The following is an 18,869-nucleotide window of genomic DNA, read 5'->3' as shown; positions in this document are numbered from 1 at the left end:
CAAAGGAATACATTACGATATTTGATCATGTAATTTAGGCTTCAAACTGCACATAATTGGTGAGAAAATCAGGCTACTCTGCTCTTGTGGTGAGTACATTTTTCCATCTCCAATCAGTGATTTGATCTGTGAAACTAACATAAAGCCTTCTTTAATTCTATGATGTGTCTTTACATTATAATTTAAATGAAACACCATAAAAAAGTGTTCCAAGTATTCAGAATACAGAACTCTGTTTGAACCATGTATTAAAAATAACTGTACGGTAACTTTTCTAGTGAAGTGTCCGTCAAATGCTTTTCTCCATGGAGATGTTGCTTTGCCTGGAATGTTAGACACTGTATGCTACTAAACCTTTCTATCTTCATCGAGATCAAACCAGACTAAGTTACAGGTCAGATCTGTGGAGAGACAAGCCCATTCACCGATAGAATGCCTGTTTCTAGGTATTTTTGAGCAATAAAACCACATTTAAGGTAGAGCTGTTTGATGTCATACTGTGGAACATTCCTGGCAGAGCAATGACATCCATAGAAACAAACAGGTGATGGATTCCCGACGAAAAAGTTACATAGTGTACCTTTAATGCAGGTATTCAGTATTCTGTAACTAAATACATTTTAAAATATTCTTCCCAACGCTGCACATAATATAAATTTAAATGAGTAGGAATGCAAAAACAAAAGGCTAAAATTGTTTACTCAGTCATATTTTTCACTGGTATTTTGAGCGGTGATTCATGGATCTAATGAAAAGTACATGTTATAATGTTGCTGATTTCCATTGCTACAGTGCTGTGACAATCACATGCATTCAGCAGATTTTCATGTACCAGTGTAACTCATGCATTCATGTGAAAGCTTTAAAAACTCATTACTTATTTAGTGGAAAATTAGACCAGTCTGTAGTCAAGATGCTAAGCTTTCATTGTAATGATTTATATATGTATGCATGTTTTTCTCTTATGTAACTACAAAGGCAGCTGCATGTTTTCTTCTCTTTACATAACTGGGCAGCCATGTCGGAAGCCTTCTCTAGTGCCACCACATGAGCTAAGGTCCAGGACGAAATAAATCAGTAGTCAAAGACGTGTTCTAACCAAGTACACAGGAAGCAACAAGAGGAGAGAAGGTGGAGCAGGAAGGCTTGTCCATGGACATAGGTCACATAGTTAAATTTAGATGTACTTTTGACAAACTTGATATTTTGAACCACAAATAATATTGAGAGTGAAGGCAACAGCATTTCGTACAAGTAGAGACACATTTCTTAAAGATCCAGTATTACACAGAATTGACTTTTGTGAGCTTTAAGTCATTTTAGATGTTTCCTTATCAAAAAAATACCTGGAGTTTGTTTAATGCACACAAGTTTGAGTAATCCTGCATTATTAGTCTGTTTACATCTAGTACAAAGCTCAAAATGCTCTGTTCTGCACTCTTCTCTCTAATTTATGTAATTAATGTCTCTCTCTCTTTTTCATTTAGGATGATTATTTATGTTTCAATTTGTTTTTATTGTGATTTTAATGTATTTCCTATTCTGTAAAGCACTTTAAATTACTTTGTGTACATATTGTGCTATACAAATAAACTTGCCTTGCCTTGCCTTCCACCTTGTGATGTGATGTAGTGGTAGCTTCCAAGATAACTGCTTCCTTTTACCATTTGTTCGGTAGAGATTTTCAATTCCAGGGCTAAAACTATCCAAATGATTCTAGTGAAGGTGCATGGAGTTTAAAAAAAAAGAAGTGAAGCCCTTCCTGTATTACCACATGACATCACAAGGTGGAACAGAGTGTTTTCCATTTGAGAGAAACCTAAATATTCAGGGTTTGTGTCTTAAACATGTGTGAATGAAGCAAAACACAATTCCGGATATGTTTCTGAGGTGGAAACATTATAACACGGATCAGGAAATAGCGTAATATAGGCCCTTTAACGTTTTGTACGATTTGTTAAGACTGGAATCTAGACCATATCATTGACAATTATGTGAAATATTTCTTTAACAATATGAAGCCTTGTGTTGACAAATCCATGCTGTAATAATAGCAGTATAAAATGCATCTACTTTTACCTGAAAATACACTGAGCGTAGCAAAATAATGTAATGTAGTGAAAATCATGTACTTACCTTGTTCTGGTGATTGGGGACACAAACACATGAGTTGTTGCTTATGTTTTCTTTGTCAGGCATCCCTATGAGAGGAAAGAAATGTTTCAGAATGTGACTTATTTTATGATTGAACCACAGCAAAAAGGAGTTAGATAGAGCCCACAGTACAAGTTGAATCACACCTTCACATCTAAATAAAAGTTAGATAACCCTATGTCATGTCAATCAGTATTTCTTCTTTGCACGATTTCTCCTCTTGTATATAGCTGAGCCATACAGTATTTGTATTACTATATACAGTGTTAAGGACTTGCAAGTCGTGACTTGGACTTGAGTTAGACTTGAGTCACTATTTTTAGGACTTGAGACTTGACTTGGTAAAACAGACAAAGACTTGGGGCTCGACTTGGAATTGAGGCCTGTGATTTGAGAAGACTTGATGCTTAGACTAGTTGACAAATGAACTATTATGAAGCATTCTGAAATCTTAACTCTTTCTGTTCTCACTGTAATAATTTGTACTCTTGTCAAGACATTTAATAAGGAAAAATAACCATTTCTACAACTCTTAAATAAATACTCATATATAATCATCCCGTGACTTTTTAAGTACAATTTATCTTAAAATTCATATAAATTGCTAAAATCTAACCTATATTTGGTATTTTGGTTTAAAGACTTTAAATGATTTGAAGCTAAAAGCAGATGACTTGGACTTGACTTGGACTTACAGGCCAGTGACTCAAGACTCGACATGGACTTGCTTGTCTTTGACTTGGCACTTGACTCGGACTTGCGGTCAAAGACACGAGACTTACTTGAGACTTGCAAAACAACAACTTGGTCCCACCTCTGACTATATATTTATATTTTATTACTTTTACTTGTACGTTTATGTAATTATGTTTTATTTGACACCAATCTATTGCTATTTTTGCTACTTATTTTGAATTTCTCAATACCATGTATAGTATACTGTTGCTCTTTGTTATTATAATATATTGTCATGTGTGAGTTTCCCTTCTGAATCAATCAATCTGCCTGTTATTGTTTAAAGGTGCACTACGCAACTTGTCTTATGACTTGTCTACATGGAGATGTTGGTGTTTTCCCTGGAATCTTCCCTGGTATGATATAAATATTTCCATCTAGCATTTATCTTAATTCATTATGCGTGTTTCTATTGCTCAAAAATATAAATACAAAAATTCCTTCTGTAAACAGAGGAGACTCTCCACAGATCTGAATTGTAACGTAGCTGTAACCTGCTTGTCTCTCTCATGATAGATACATTTAATCTATACTGTGGAACATTCTAAACAAAGCAATAACATTTCCCATGGAGACAAGCAGGTCATGGGCCCTCCACTAAAAATGTTACGCAGTGCACCTTTAAAACTGACAAAAATGCCATCATAAAAGTAAATAATGTTCCAACTCCTCCATTGATAGTAGAATAAGACAAACCTTAAATCTTGCTTCACTATTCTTTCTGATAGAATAGTTGAGGTTAATTCTCAGAAAAATAAATATTTGTACAGTTCCTTCCAGGTCACACCACATAAAGTGTCAATGCAGCTCAGTCATTTTCAGAGCTGCAGGCCAGAAACTCTGGAGCAATTCTTAGATACAGAGCAAAATTCAAACTAAACATGAGAAAAGAAATACAGCCTATAGGTTTCACTTACACGCTCTTCTCAATACAGTGAATTGAAGCAATGTCTTTATGGTTGAAATGGTTGAAAACAAATTATATAACTGGCCTTATTTGTAGTAATGCAGAGTAGGGTGTGCCAAAACACTGAAATAATGATATATATTGACAAATTCACTGTTCTGATGATTAAAATAAATGCATTTCAAATTAAATTTGCACAGATAATGATTTAACAAAGAAATATTGTCACTAAAATGTATTTGGTTCTTAAAAAACAACAACATATCAGAGAGTATCTAGTGCTATATATTGATTCTTGCATGTATCGCCATATCATGATAATATCGTATCATGAGCCATGTATCTTGTATTGTATAGAATCTGTGAGTCCCAGCCCTAAAGCAGAGTCTCCTCAAATAATATTTCAGGGTTATTTATAGTAATGCTGTACACAAAAGCCAAACAGATGCCTTTCTACCAAAGCATATCTGCAGACATAAATACAGGGAAAGACACAGAGATGGGCGTTTGTGAAATCAGAAGTCAACTATTAAAATGAGCGTGCAGTCATCATCTTATTTCCTGCAATGATGTTGAAAATGTCCGAGACCTCCTGCCGATAAGAGCTTCATATCAGCCAAGATTTTCATGTGTTTATAGAAAGCACTAATGAGCAACTCTCCATCCATAACAAAGTTTAGTCTGGAGGCGATTGGCCAGTTTATGAAATATTTTGCTGCATGAGATAAGAGACTAAATCACTTTAAATGCTGTGTGGGAATCTGAGCTTGTTTACTGCTGTACTTGGGATGCACCAGTCCGATACCTGTATCTGATATATCTGAATTTTCTGGATCGGATATCAGCTTCTAAATATTGGTTCAGCCAATATCCTGGTTCGACATATGCATTGATGTAATAAGACTATTTATTGGTCATGGCACAAAAGGTTTCATGTTTTTACAAGTATTTCTCCAGTTACTAGAGGGATAAATAAAACATTTACACACATAACTTAACACATAACATAAGCGGTTTTCAGTCTCTGCACGTCTATCAGTTGATATCAGGCATCGGCACTCCTAGTACTTTTTTTTTTAAATTAAGGACAACAGAATATAACCTTAACAAAATACAATAATCAACATTTAACAAATTACAATAATCAACATAAAAACAAAACACAAAAACATAAAGCAACACCCACAACAAATACAAAACAACAACTCCCCCCCCCCATTTTCCCCCGAACACACACACCAACACAAATTTGATTACATAAAACAAAAGTAATGTACTTGATGTGTATGTGATGCCGCTGAGGTGGCCCCTGTGATGACATGTCACATCCATTCACATCTACAGGACTATCGGTTAATGAGCCTGAATTGTTAGGTTACATCGCTTTTAAATAGATCATAGTAGTACTGCATTTCCAACTGATGTAAAAAAATAAATAAATAAAAATAAAAGGCCCTTGCTGTTAACACTGACGCCCTGTCAAAGAGCAGTGTTTTTGTAACTAAAAAAGCGTTTTAAATCATGATTAATTCATGTCTGTACAGAGAAGTGTGGCCCCCAGCCGCTTGATGTGTGTGATTCTGGGTGAGAGCAGAGCACTGTAAATCCCTCAAGAGCACTACTGTACATTACAGACTCACTCTTACATATTCATCACTCAGAGACAGGAATACTAACAGCAGAACGTGCTCAAGCAGCAGACATCCACTCAGACTGCTGACTTCATAGGAAAATATAAAATGTGGCAACTGCAAAATGTGCTTTTAAAACATCAATGGGATTTGCATAAAATATATTCTAGGTGTAATAGCTTCAAAAAGTACTTGTAATTGTCTGAGATGAAAATTGTTGTAAACCACTAACCAACAAACTTAGAACAAAGTTTGATAGACATGTAGTAAATCGCTTTTTGAATGCACACAATTAGCAAAAGCTATGAACTATCATAATTTCTTTCACAAACAACTAAATATTCTGTCTTATTCTGCATAAAATGGTTAACCCTGTAGTACTGACCTGTGGAAACATGAAGTGTGACTGTTATATTAGTTTGTCATTTCTATTTCTAAATATAAAAAATAAATAATAGCTAAAATAACATTCTAATTGGCTTAATACCATAGACTGTATATATAAATGAACATAGTGAACCCATTAGCCACCACGTTCCAAATAAGAGGGGGGCGCTTTCTGCTCCATCGACTTTTGGCTCCAATTCACTTTACATCTAAAAATGGTCCCCTCTCTCTGTAATTGCTGCAGTAAGCCTCATTATTTTGGTCTTACATTTTTTGTATTTACCCACTCTACGTGCTCATGGTGTATTTGTTTCACTATTTTGTCTGTAGATAAATTCCTATTTCCAATATGTGGCTTGGCTGCATATTCACACCTGTAAGCGCTATAGCGTTATGAGCTTCATTTGACTGGAGCTGAATGTAATACTCCCTTAGTCCATTTTTATTTATATACAGTCTATGCTTAACACTTGAGATTGTGATTAACTACAGTCAGTAATGATTCCAACAGTCAGTGGAAGGAACACAATATGACAGTAAGATTTATTTATATACCAGTAAGATTGCATGTGACGCAATGAGATTGTATGTTCATAACTCCAAGGGAATTTCTTGAAAATATCAGCAGATCTGAAGGAATGTGTCACTGGGAATTATGTGACTTATAATAAATCTGTCCTTGTATAGTCACGGAACTTCCCACAGTGATCCCAGCAAACGTCAGACTCACCGTATTCTCAGCTGTACATCATGTTTATGGTACATGCCTTCGCAGCCATTTAAGTGTTCCCAATATTTAAGTCAATATTGAGTTAACTTGCAACAGAAAAAACACACATCTGTCTACAATAGAGGAGGGAGATAAGAGTCCAGAACCTACTGCACAGCGGCAAAGGAGACAAGTTATGCTGAAGACGTAAGGCATAACAACATACAACATACATGGCAGGGCTGGGAATCAGGGTCCCTCATGATTCGATACAATATATGACTCACAATACGATATTATCACGATATGGCAAAACACGGAATACTCGATATATTGGACATGACACTCGTGATATGTTGCTGTTTTTAAGAATCAAATACATTTAATAGGGATGTAACATCCAAATCTTTCTGTATGATATTTTCACGATCTGAATCTCATGGTTCAATATTTATTGTGATATTTTGTGGAGACAAACAAACAAACAAAATTGTGAATGTTACTTTTTCCTTTTAAAATGCAAGATATTGCTTCTGTCATAATCCAAAAAATTAAGATTTAAAAGTGCTTGTAACAATTATTTCTTCATGTAATTGGCACTGAAATGGAGCAAAGGATCATGGTCTATGTAGTTCCCTTTGTTTTTGTCCCTATATCGCTGCACTACTTGTAATTCTGTGATGGTCCACGATATTATTGTCTGACTTTTGACGATACGATATCACAATATTTCAGTTAGTGTTACATTCCTAACATTTAAGCCACTTTTTTTTTGTTAAACCACTACTTGTGCAAATTTAATAAGAAATACATCAATTTTAATCATCAAAACCTTTATTTTCACTAAATAAGCAACAAAACTGTCTTGCACAAAGATACAAAAAATACTGTTGGCGATATATATCGATACAGCAGCCCATGATAGTGATACTGTATCACCAAATTTAGTATCATGATATTTTGACATGACCCCTCCTTGAACCGTCACCTTATCGTGGTGGAGGGGTTTGAGTGCCCGAATGATAAAGTGAGCTATGTTGTCGGGGGCTTCATGGGGTCACCCAAGGCAAACAGGTCCGGGGGGACGGGTCAGACGAAGAACGGTTCAGAAGCCCTATATGATGATGTCCTCTCAGAGGCCAGCGACGTCGCCCGGATTGGCGTCACCTGGGCCTCACTGTGGAGCCAGGCCTGGGGTGGGTGCTCGTTAGCGAGCGCCTGGTGGCCGGGCCTTCCCCCACGGGGCCCGGCCGGGCTTAGCCCGAAGGAGCGACATGGGGCCGTCCTCACGTGGGCCCACCACCCGTGGGAGGATCCATATGGGGCCGGTGCAGAGAGATCTAGGCAGCAGTCGACGGCGGGGGCCTCGGCGACCGGATCTTCGGACATGGAGACTAGCTCTGGGGACATGGAATGTCACCTCGCTGGAGGGGAAGGAGCCTGATCTTGTGCGGGAGGTTGAGCGTTACCGACTAGATATAGTCGGCCTCACCTCCACGCACAGTTTGGGCTCTGGAACACAACTCCTTGAGAGGGGCTGGACTCTCCATTACTCTGGCGTTGGCCGCGGGGAGCGGCGGCGGGCTGGTGTGGGCCTGCTCATTGCCCCACAGCTCAGCCACTGTGTGTTGGAGTTCACCCTGGTGAACGAGAGGGTCGCATCCCTGCGCCTTTGGGTCGGGGACAGGTCTCTCACTGTGGTGTCGGCCTATGGGCCGAACAGCAGTGCTGAGTACCCGGCCTTCTTGGAGTCCCTGGGAGGGGTACAAGACAGTGCACCGACCGGGGACTCCGTTGTTCTCCTGGGGGACTTCAACGCCCATGTGGGCAACGACAGTGACACTTGTAGATGGGTGATTGAGAGGAACGGCCTCCCTGATCTGAACCGAAGTGGTGTTTTGTTATTGGACTTCTGTGCTAGTCACAGTTTGTCCATAACAAACACCATGTTCAAGCACAAGGGTGTCCATAAGTGCACATGGCACCAGGACACCCTAGGCCGGAGGTCGATGATCGACTTTGTAGTCGTGTCATCTGACCTCCGGCCGCGTGTCACACTCGGGTGAAGAGAGGGGCTGAGCTGTCAACTGATCACCACCTGGTTGTGAGTTGGGTTCGCTGGCGGAGGAGGAAGCCGGAAAGACCTGGCAGGCCCAAGCGTATAGTGAGGGTCTGTTGGGAACGTCTGGCGGAGCCCTCTGTCAGAGGGACTGTCAACTCGCACCTCCGGGAGGACTTCTCCCGGATTCTGGGGGAGGCTGGAGATATGGAGTCCGAGTGGGCTTCATTCTCAGCCTCTATTGTCGATGCAGCTGCTCGGAGCTGTGGGCGTAAGGTCTGTGGTGGCTGTCGCGGCGGCAATCCCCGAACCCGGTGGTGGACACCGGAAGTAAGGGATGCTGTCAAGCTGAAGAAGGAGTCCTATCGGGCCTTGCTGGCTCGGGGGGCTCCTGAAGCAGCTGACGGGTACTGGCGGGCCAAGCGTGCTGCAGCCCGTGTGGTCGCGGAGGCAAAAACTCGAAGCTGGGAGGAGTTCGGGGAGGCCATGGAGAAGGACTATTGGACGGCCTCAAAGAGATTCTGGCAAACCGTCCGGTGCCTCAGGAGGGGGAAGCAGTTCTTCACCAACACTGTTTACAGTGCGGGGGGAGAGCTGTTGACCTCGATTGGGGACGTTGTCTGGCGGTGGAAGGAATACTTTGAGGATCTCCTCAATCCCATCGTCACGTCTTCCGAGGAGATAGCCGAGACTGGGGACTCGGAGGCGGACTCATCCATCACCCTGGCTGAAGTCACTGAGGTGGTTGGCAAGCTCCTTGGTGGCAAGGCTCCGGGGTTGGATGAGATCCGTCCTGAGTACCTTAAGTCTCTGGATGTTGCAGGGCTGTCTTGGCTGACACGCCTCTTCAACATCGCGTGGTGGTCGGGGACAGTACCCTTGGACTGGCAAACCGGGGTGGTGGTCCCTCTGTATAAGAAGGGGGACCGGAGGGTGTGTTCCAACTATTGGGGGATCCAGGAGGAGCAGTGTGGTTTTCGTCCTGGCCGTGGAACACTGGACCAGCTCTACACTCTCCATCGGGTGCTCGAGGGTTCATGGGACTTTGCCCAACCAGTCCACATGTGTTTTGTGGATCTGGAGAAGGTATTCGACCGTGTCCCTCGTGGTGTCCTGTGGGGGGTGCTCTGGGAGTATGGGGTCCAGGGCCCTTTGCTAAGGGCTGTCCGGTCCCTGTATGACCGGAGCAGGAGCTGTTTTTGCATTGCCGGCAGTAAGTCAGACCTGTTCTCGGTGCATGTTGGACTCCACCAGGGCTGCCCTTTGTCACCGGTTCTGTTCATTGTGTTTATGGACAGAATTTCTAGGTGCAGTCAGTGGCTGAAGGGGGTCCGGTTTGGGGGCCACAGGATTTCATCCCTGCTCTTTGCAGACAATGTTGTCCTGTTCGCTTCATCGAACCAGGACCTGCAATGTACACTGGGGCGGTTTGCAGCCGAGTGTGAAGCGGCTGGGATGAGGATCAGCTCCTCTAAGTCTGAGGCCATGGTTCTCGACCAGAAAAAGGTGGCTTGCCCTCTCCGGGTGGGTGGAGAGTCCCTGCCTCAAGTGGAGGAGTTCAAGTATCTCGGGGTCTTGTTCACGAGTGAGGGGAGGACAGAACGTGAGATTGACAGGCGGATCGGTGCAGCTTCGGCAGTGATGCGGTCGCTGTATCGGACCGTTGTGGTGAAAAGGGAGTTGAGCCGAAAGGCGAAGCTCTCGTTTTACCGGTCAGTCTTCGTTCCTACTCTCACCTATGGTCATGAGCTCTGAGTAGTGACCGAAAGGACGAGATCGCGGATACAAGCGCTCTAAATGAGTTTCCTCCGCAGGGTGGCTGGGCGCTCCCTTAGAGATAGGGTGAGGAGCTCAGTCACACGGGAGGAGCTCGGAGTAGAGCCGCTGCTCCTCCACGTCGAGAGGAGCCAGTTGAGGTGGCTCGGGCATCTGTTCCGGATGCCTCCTGGGCGCCTCCTTCGGGAAGTGTTCTGGGCATGTCCCACTGGGAGGAGGCCCCGGTTAAGACCCAGGACACACTGGAGGGACTATGTCTCTCGGCTGGCATGGGAACGCCTCAGGGTTCCCCCGGAGGAGCTGGAGGATGTGTCTGGGGTGAAGGAAGTCTGGGAGTCCCTGCTTAGGCTGCTGCTCCCGCGACCCGGCCCCGGATAAGCAGACGAAAATGGATGGATGGATGGATGGATGGATGGATATTTTGACATTTCAATATTTTTCCACACCCTTAGTACATGGTCATTGTATGTTGCAAGTTTTGGAATTATCACCTGAATAATGTTGTGACTGATAATTGCTTATACTGTGGCTTGTCTGCTTTCTAATATTTTTTTTCTGAACAACCTCAAAGACCCAGTCTGAAAGAGTACTTTGAGTGAAAGGGTGCTCTGCGTGTCGTGTTAAAGTCAACAGGAAGTTTGCGGCGCCTCAGGTTACAACAACAAGGGCAATAAAAACACTACAGAGGAGCAGAGTTTTCATGCACACATGTACCGTAGAGACTTACTATCAGCACTGCAGCCGCTTTCCATCACACCGTACGGAGGGGCCAGCAGTCCAGCCATGCACTGATGATACTTCTACAAAAGAAACAAATACAAATATAATGGATTAGCAATTTAAAACAGTTAAGTCATTTTGTGGCAGCAACTTACTTTTACCATAAAATCAAATAGAATATGCACATTTCCACTTGCTTAAGAATACACAGAATACATAATTACATAACATACATACTGTTGTCTATACTGTGTCATGTAACATGTTTACATAAGATATCATGTTAATTAGTGACATTATGGCCCAGTTCAAATCCCGTTTGGTCCTGTTAGGAGGTTATTTCTTGGATTCCAGAGCACATTAGAGAATCAGTCAGTTTCACTGTTAAGCATAATTTTGATCTTCAATTTAACATTTACTTTGCAAACTATTGAAACTTTGAATTAGGGTAAGACAGGCCTGTCATAATAATTACTATACTGAATTATTGTAGGATTGCACCAATATTGATACTGGTATCAAATATCGCTTATACTTAATGGTGTAATGGTATGCATTTGAATTGAAAAGCACACCGATGATTTTTGACCATTTGAAATAATTGGATTTAGATTTTGTAAACATTTCATTAATTATACATGACTACCATGAGGTTTTCCAGATATGAAGAACAACTGCACTAGAGGCCAGATATTTAGATGTAACTTTCTGACAAATTAAATCTACGACATTTGCCGATTGATGGAAAGTAGAATAACTGGCTTTTAGCCAATACTTTTTTTGATTGTGCATATTTTTAAATGTTTATTTAAACTCTACTGACCTACTGTTACTCCAGTGATGCCAAGACAACTACATTGAGTGGGTAATAAGAACTGTCCATGCTCAGTAGTCTGTAATTGTCCAAAACCATATGGTGTCCTTAATGTTATATGAGAGGAAGTCATGGAGGAATCAGAGCCTGAGGACATGCAGCTCACTGTATGAAGGCTGTAGCATCAGTGTTATATAACAGACATCGCCATTGCACTTCTAAATGCCACAGTTTTATTTACAGTACTGGAAAAAACAGGGCAATTTAATCACAGCCACTGAGCCATAAAGAAATATTGCCTTAGATAGTTTGACATTACTGGGAATTACACCACAAATTATTATATAAATAAAAAAAGTTCTGCGAAAAGGCTACGGATATAAAAGGGTAAACTGGACCAACATATTACAAGATACAAGATAAAGCATGCAATTTGCAATATTGTAAGACAAATTGATACAATAGCTGACACTCACTATTGTTTGTGAGCTGTAATAATCAGCATCCCCTTTTAAATTTCTGGGATTTTTTTCAGTATTGCTCCATTATTATCCTATATTACACAAAACTGACAGTTCTGAGCTTTAAGCCATATTATAATGCTGTTACCTTCTCAAAATCATACCTGGAATTGTGTTTATGTAACACTTTACTATTAGTCTGTCTATATCTCTAAAAGCCATAATTCTGTGTTCCACTACCATATAGTGGTAGTTTTCAGATTAGTAGATTATGATGTTTTAAAAGAAAGTGGAGCACTTTCTGTATCACCACATGACCTCACAAGTGTTTTCTGTTTGACAGAAGACCTCAGTCTGAATATGCAGAATTTGTGTGTGTTAAAAATGTGTGAATGAACACAAATACCATCTATGTTTGTGATGAGGAAACAACATTATCAGAAAATAGTGTAATATAGGCCCTTTAATATATTCATGAGTTTCTCAAGAACTACATGGAGTCCTGATCATAAATAAAATATAATGTGGCCATCTTAATGTAATATAGAAAAGTGAAAGGTGAGTAGTAGTAAGTAGTTTTAGGTCAATGAAAAGCAGATTAAAGATCACGATGACAAACAATTTCTCTTTAACTCAGAGGGGACTGAATAAGACACGCCTCCATGATGTCATATATTCTCCCATGTCTTTTTTTTATTCAATTGTGCCCCTCTGAAGTCACTTAATCGCTTTAGCAAACCTTTAGGGACATGTGGCTCCATTAGGATGCTATTTACGACCATTTCAAAACAAAAGTGGTTGCTAGGGTAAAAAATGTGACTAGAATAGTAAATTAAGGGACCCATATTAGGCTGTTGTTCCCTCATCACAAACATACCTGCAATTGTGTTTGTTTCATTCACACATGTTTAACAGTCAATCCCTGCATATTTCTTCTCTCAAACTGAAAATTCTTCGTTCCACCTTGTGATGTCATGTAGTAATACAGAAAATGCTCCACTGTGTTTTTAAACTCCATACACCTTCACTAGAATCACAATCTCTACTGAGCTGGCAATCTCTGCTGAACAAAAGATAAAAGGCAGCTGTAACTGTAAAACTACTGCTTCATGACATCACAAGGTGGAGCAGAGTATTTTGAGCTTTGGAGATGTAGACAGACTAACAATAAAAGGTTACTTAAATGTGTGAATGAAACATAACAGAATTCCAGGTATGTTTTTGATGAAAGAATAACATTTTAACATGGCTTAAAGCTCACAAGAGTAAATTTTGTGTAATGTGGACCTTTAAATGATTCAGCTGATCAATACAATGCCACACTACATAAATAAACGGGTCACTTCTTAGACATTGTTCACACTTAAGGGAATAGAGAAGGCCACTTAGAGAAAAAGGGTTGAGTCCTATGGGAAATGTGGGTGGGGTTTTATTTAGAAGAAGGATCAAAATGTGTCACGTGTGTAAGGAATTTGTGTTTGGCTGTTTACATGTTAATTTATGCGTCAGCAAGTTACATTACTTGGCTATAGGTGGATCATACATTGTAAGAGTTTACTTAAAAAAGACCAATAATAAGATAAAAATGGTCTCTTTTCAGTGTTTTCAAGTTGCAAGGGAGGGCCATGTTTTAATTGTTCCATCACAGAAAAAGCATAACTGACATTTCTTGTGGTTTCATTGGATTCATTACTGGTAGACAGAGATATGAACATCCTATGGAAAAGAAAAAGATCCCTGCTGTTCTTTGGAGCTTCCAAATTTTAATTTTAATGACACCACAATGTGACGTTTCAGGGTTAACCCTTCTTCACAAAGGTTAAGTTTCACACCTGTTTTATATATAGACCCAGGTCTAGTCACCTGACCCATCATGTGATCAGTCTCAATGTTAAACATTGTTTTTACAATTGTTAATGAAATCTATACTGTAAACAGGTGTTCTGTTCACTCTGTTTTAAAGTGGTGTATTAGTTTGTCAAAGTCAAATGTATTTTCACTATTTACAATTTATATACAAATAAAAAGACAGAAGAACAGCATCAGCACCGCAGACATGACAGTATCATTGTAGGCACACATACAGCCAGAGGCTAGAGTGTTGATGCCAACATTCTGAGTTACAAAAAGGGTCTCGGATCAGAATCTTCAAAAATTCATTAGCATTGCCAACATAGAGATGGGAAAGTTGTATATGTTTAAGATAATTTTTTTATATCCAAATAAATGCACATCATTCTGATTTATATTAATATGACATCTTGTAAAACGTTACAAAGCCACTGTGTCACTTTAATTATGTATCTGTAGTAGATGTCAACCTGATTTATTATTGGTTTTTATCTCACAGATGCCTTCCCCTGGTGAATGGACTGTAAATGTCATTATGTACACCTATACTTCACAGGGATTCAATGAAGATTGCTATCTGTTTAAGAGCGTTATGATGTGTACTTCCACATTCAGAGGACCAAAATGAGTACATCTGGATCTGGAGCTTACACTGTGCTTACACCGTGTCTGCTACAGGACATATGCTGCTTTAACCTTTCTTACACTAGACTAAAGGTTGTGGATAACTATTAACAGCATAATGGGTGATTACAGAGTACTGGCACATACAATAAGCATCTGACATATTTAGATGATCTTCAGCTGTTACTGTCTCAGTTCAAACTCCACGTGGCCCTTCATGCTTCAGCAGGTTATTGCTTTGTGAGCATCAGTTTGCATGAATGCACCGATGAATTTTGAATAATTCTCCCCCGATTACATAAACTAAAGAGCAGTTTGTTACTACATCTGAGCTCTTGACATCCAGCACACTTCAGGACACTCAGGGGGACAATAGAGGGAAGACACTCCTCAAAGTTTCACTCAACACTGGCACATTTCCAACAAAACAGACATAACTACATTATATAACTCAGAACTCTTCAATGCCTACTTTAGAATAATTATAAGAACCAACAAAATTTGTGGAAATTACTCAAAATTGCAGTAGTCTTATACTAAAAAAAATATGTAATTAAGTGTTCCCAAAATTACCTAAAGATGCTCGCAGTGTCCCATGCACTCAGTATAACTTCACTCTCTGTGAGGTCCCATAGATGAAATTCACTGCACAGGTTTTGAGTCAAGTGCAAAAGTTCCTTGGTCCTGGTCCATGGTCCTGTAGGAAAGAGGCCAGGAGTCTGTGACGGAGCAAAGCCGCTGTCAGCTGCGTCTAAGCAGCAGCGGTTGCTAAGTGATCACTCCATCACTCTCTCTCTCCCTCCATCCCCCCGTCCCTCCTCCTCTACAATCTGAGCTAAAAGAAGCAGAAGATGTGCTTTTTAATGCACATGTACCACACAGCACAAATGTTCTAGCAGGATTGAGACAATTCAAGATCCAGAAGAATTTGACAATGTGGCATTTTTATAGTAAATGAATGTTTGTTTTTTGAGACACCTTTACATTGGATTTTAATTTCATTCCTAACACTCACATTGAGTCATATGAAATACGATAATCCATTTATGTGTGAAGAGATGATGCATTTTCTCTTCCTTACACCTGACGTAAGATAGAGGGATCCGCACATCCTCCTCCTCCTCATCCGACACCAGAGGCCACGCAGAGCCCCTGCCACTTCCCATTCATCACCCCCCTGCTCTGTTCTGTTCTTCTCTGCCCACCAGGCTGGACACTCACTGCTCCATCCTCTACAACAGGCTGGCATCAGGCACATCCACATACTAGTGCAGTTACTAAGACATATACAGCCCTGATGGATCACCCCAAATGAATTTTCTGTCAAGCCTGCAAATTTACGCTGATGTGACCCTGAAAGAGCTGCCTCACGTCTCTAAACACACAAATTACGATCTTGTTATTGTAGTCTTGGTCCCTATCGGAAGCGGGACACAAAGTACAGAGCAAATTGATGATGAAGCCATCTTTGGACGTCATGCCCGGCGCTGAACAGGGCTCATGTCTGCTCTGTTAAACAAACAAGAGCACCGCAAATATATTTACTACAAATCCTGCTTCTCACAAGTTCTAACTTAAAGTAATATCATACAGGTTATAGTAGTCAATGCAGAAAGAAAAATCAAATGTCATCTCAATGTAAATTTATGTTCAGATGCTGTAAGCTGTATCTGAAGTGCCACAGGTGTCTTGGACAGTGGCACCACTGTGGGCGGAATGAAAGACGTTTTCTCTTTAACCAGTACAGGAGCTGTCACTGGTCATTTGCTGTATAATTATGACTAGTGCAGAGGTGTGACAGACTGTCACAGAAAATATTGCAACAAATATTTTAAAATACAAGTAATACTGAATAACTACACACCGGCAATAATTTTTACTTGAGGCTAATTCAAAGTGATGTGTGACCTTACCAGTTATGTAATATAGTATCACGATTCGCATTAACTGTGATTTTAATCAAGCATAAATTAATTACCCACATGTAAATGTATTATTGACATTCCAAAATAACTAAATCACAGTTGTATGCAAATTTCAGATTTCCCTTTTCTTCAGCAAATTGCAAAGGTACAAGAACAGAAAAAGCAGCTGCAGCTACAGTCACTTAATCTATGTTTTAAAGTCATGATGTTATCTTTTTTCAAAGTTCAGAAAGAGCATGTTAAAGAGAGTCTTTAAACAAACCTTGCAGAGAAATGACATCCCCGAGCTGTGACAGAATAAGGTGTTGTCTAAGAGAGATGCCACATGATCCAACCACATCCAAACAAGGTTAAGAGCTCAGTCCCAGCACTGACCAGTGTAGTGACACAGAGCCATAATCTAACAGTCCTATGCCCTTCGGTCCCAGAGGAAATGGGCTGTCTCTCTCAGGAAACCAGCCCAGAGCAGTGGCTCCAGCAGAGACAGGGAGGAGTGGAGGGGCCAGCAGCACCTTACAAACAACATGTAATCAGGGGAAATGGAGATATGACTGGAGCATTGAGCACCGGCCAGACCATCCTACTTTTGTTCATCCTCTAACAATACTGTTTCTCTTCAGCATCTTGTGACAGGCATTTTTCTCTTCAGAATCATTTGCTACAGCTATTTACAATTCTCTTCCCATGTTTGTCATGAGTCATGACACAACAAGATGTATGGAATGTAAGGCTACTGCGAGTCAACAGAGGCTCTGTCTCACACAATGTTGAGTAAATGAATGAAAAGATTAGGACCAATGTCTCCAATAAGAATAAACAGAAAGAACTTGTAGCATTCTATCCCCACCTAGTGGTGACACAGAAGAAATACCACAGACCATCAAATTATCAGTGTGGAATGGGTAAAGAACAAGTCAAAGAGCAAATGTTCAAACATTTCAGCTAATAAGTCTAGTACTGTTTAATTAATTTTGTGTTACACCATCATTATTTTAAACTTAACATTCTGGTCATCTGCAATAACAATGCAAAATGATGTTTACTTTTATTTAGTAGATTTCATACTTTTATAGATTATAGTAGTAGATTTTATGCATATATTCTGTCAGTATCATGTATTCTAAACGGCGCAGGCAGTTTGGTCGAGGTCTGAAACTAGCACAGACGGTGTGCTCACCTCCCACAGGGACCTGAACTCCCTCTGCTCGATGCGTAGGAGCTCACTTGATTCCCTGGTAACAATAGTGGCGTGTCGCGGAGTGTTATCCAGGATGGACTCGCCGAACGCTGTGCCAGTCCCCAGAGTACAGATTGTAACAGCATCCTACAGTAGAAACACCATAATAACCAAAATGGAAGAGAGTTAACGCACCAGTAAGAATAAAATCCAAATCCACTTAATTTGCATAGCACATTTTATAAACAAAACAGTTTCCAAAGTGCTGCACATATAAAGATAACATTAAAAACAACAAAAGGTACACAAGAGAGGGTATAAATACTCAATTAAATCTTGCCAATCCTAAAACACTAAAACCATCACTGGATAAATGAAAAGTAACAATTAGAAAAGTATATCTTTTAGGAATTTTAAAGGTGCTCTGTATAACTTTTCTGGTGGAGGGTCTGTCACTTGCTTATCTCCACAGAGATGTTATTGCTTTGTCTGGAATGTCTCAGTATGGCATCTTGCATTTACTCAATAACATAGGTTTTTATTGACCTAAAAACTTGCATTCTTACTGTGAGTGGGCTCGCCTCTCCATAGGTCTAACATGTTACTTGGCCCTATGGCATTACCTGCTGTCTCTGAAGCAACATCTCCAAGGACAGAAGTAGGTAATGGACCCTCTACCAGAAAAGTTAGAGTACACCTTTAAATTATTTTTAAACCAGATATGACAAACTCAGATAGGTGTCAGAAAAAAAATTAGCTTCAAGGGATTAAGCCTTTATAATTAGTTCTTTGTTCCCTGTATAATTCAAACCTTGAGCTCCATATCATCTTTAACATATACAAAACTAGAAAAAATGATATTAAATATGGTCTTGTTTAGCACGCGTCTAATAAAAATCATAGACTGTATAAAGAAGTGGAGTAAGGGAGTGTGGTGTC

The 18,869-nt window shown here is 40.3% G+C and overlaps 1 protein-coding gene across 5 annotated transcripts in view; it reads right to left on the bottom strand.

Annotated features, from left to right (window-relative positions):
• Positions 1 to 18,869, bottom strand: part of rapgef4a (Rap guanine nucleotide exchange factor 4a) — a 36,456-nt gene that overhangs the window by 11,150 nt on the left and 6,437 nt on the right. For 4 of the 5 annotated variants that reach the window (XM_020931835.2, XM_055149402.1, XM_055149391.1 and 1 more), the window contains exons 4-6: positions 17,931 to 18,077; positions 11,086 to 11,158; positions 2,137 to 2,201 (exon numbers count right to left, since the gene is read on the bottom strand). In XM_020931835.2, the coding sequence (XP_020787494.2) occupies positions 2,137 to 2,201; positions 11,086 to 11,158; positions 17,931 to 18,077 (285 nt within the window). Of the gene's footprint in view, positions 1 to 2,136; positions 2,202 to 11,085; positions 11,159 to 11,302; positions 11,315 to 17,930; positions 18,078 to 18,869 lie in introns of all 5 variants that reach the window. The other variant, XM_055149397.1, reaches the window with a different exon arrangement.

This window comes from Boleophthalmus pectinirostris, unplaced genomic scaffold, assembly GCF_026225935.1.
Source record: "Boleophthalmus pectinirostris isolate CB_2022bp ecotype Guang Dong unplaced genomic scaffold, ASM2622593v1 HiC_scaffold_1, whole genome shotgun sequence".
Classification (NCBI taxonomy): Eukaryota; Metazoa; Chordata; class Actinopteri; order Gobiiformes; family Gobiidae; genus Boleophthalmus; species Boleophthalmus pectinirostris.
The sequence above is the reverse complement of the archived record's forward strand: the minus strand, read 5'-3'. Positions and strand labels throughout refer to the sequence as shown.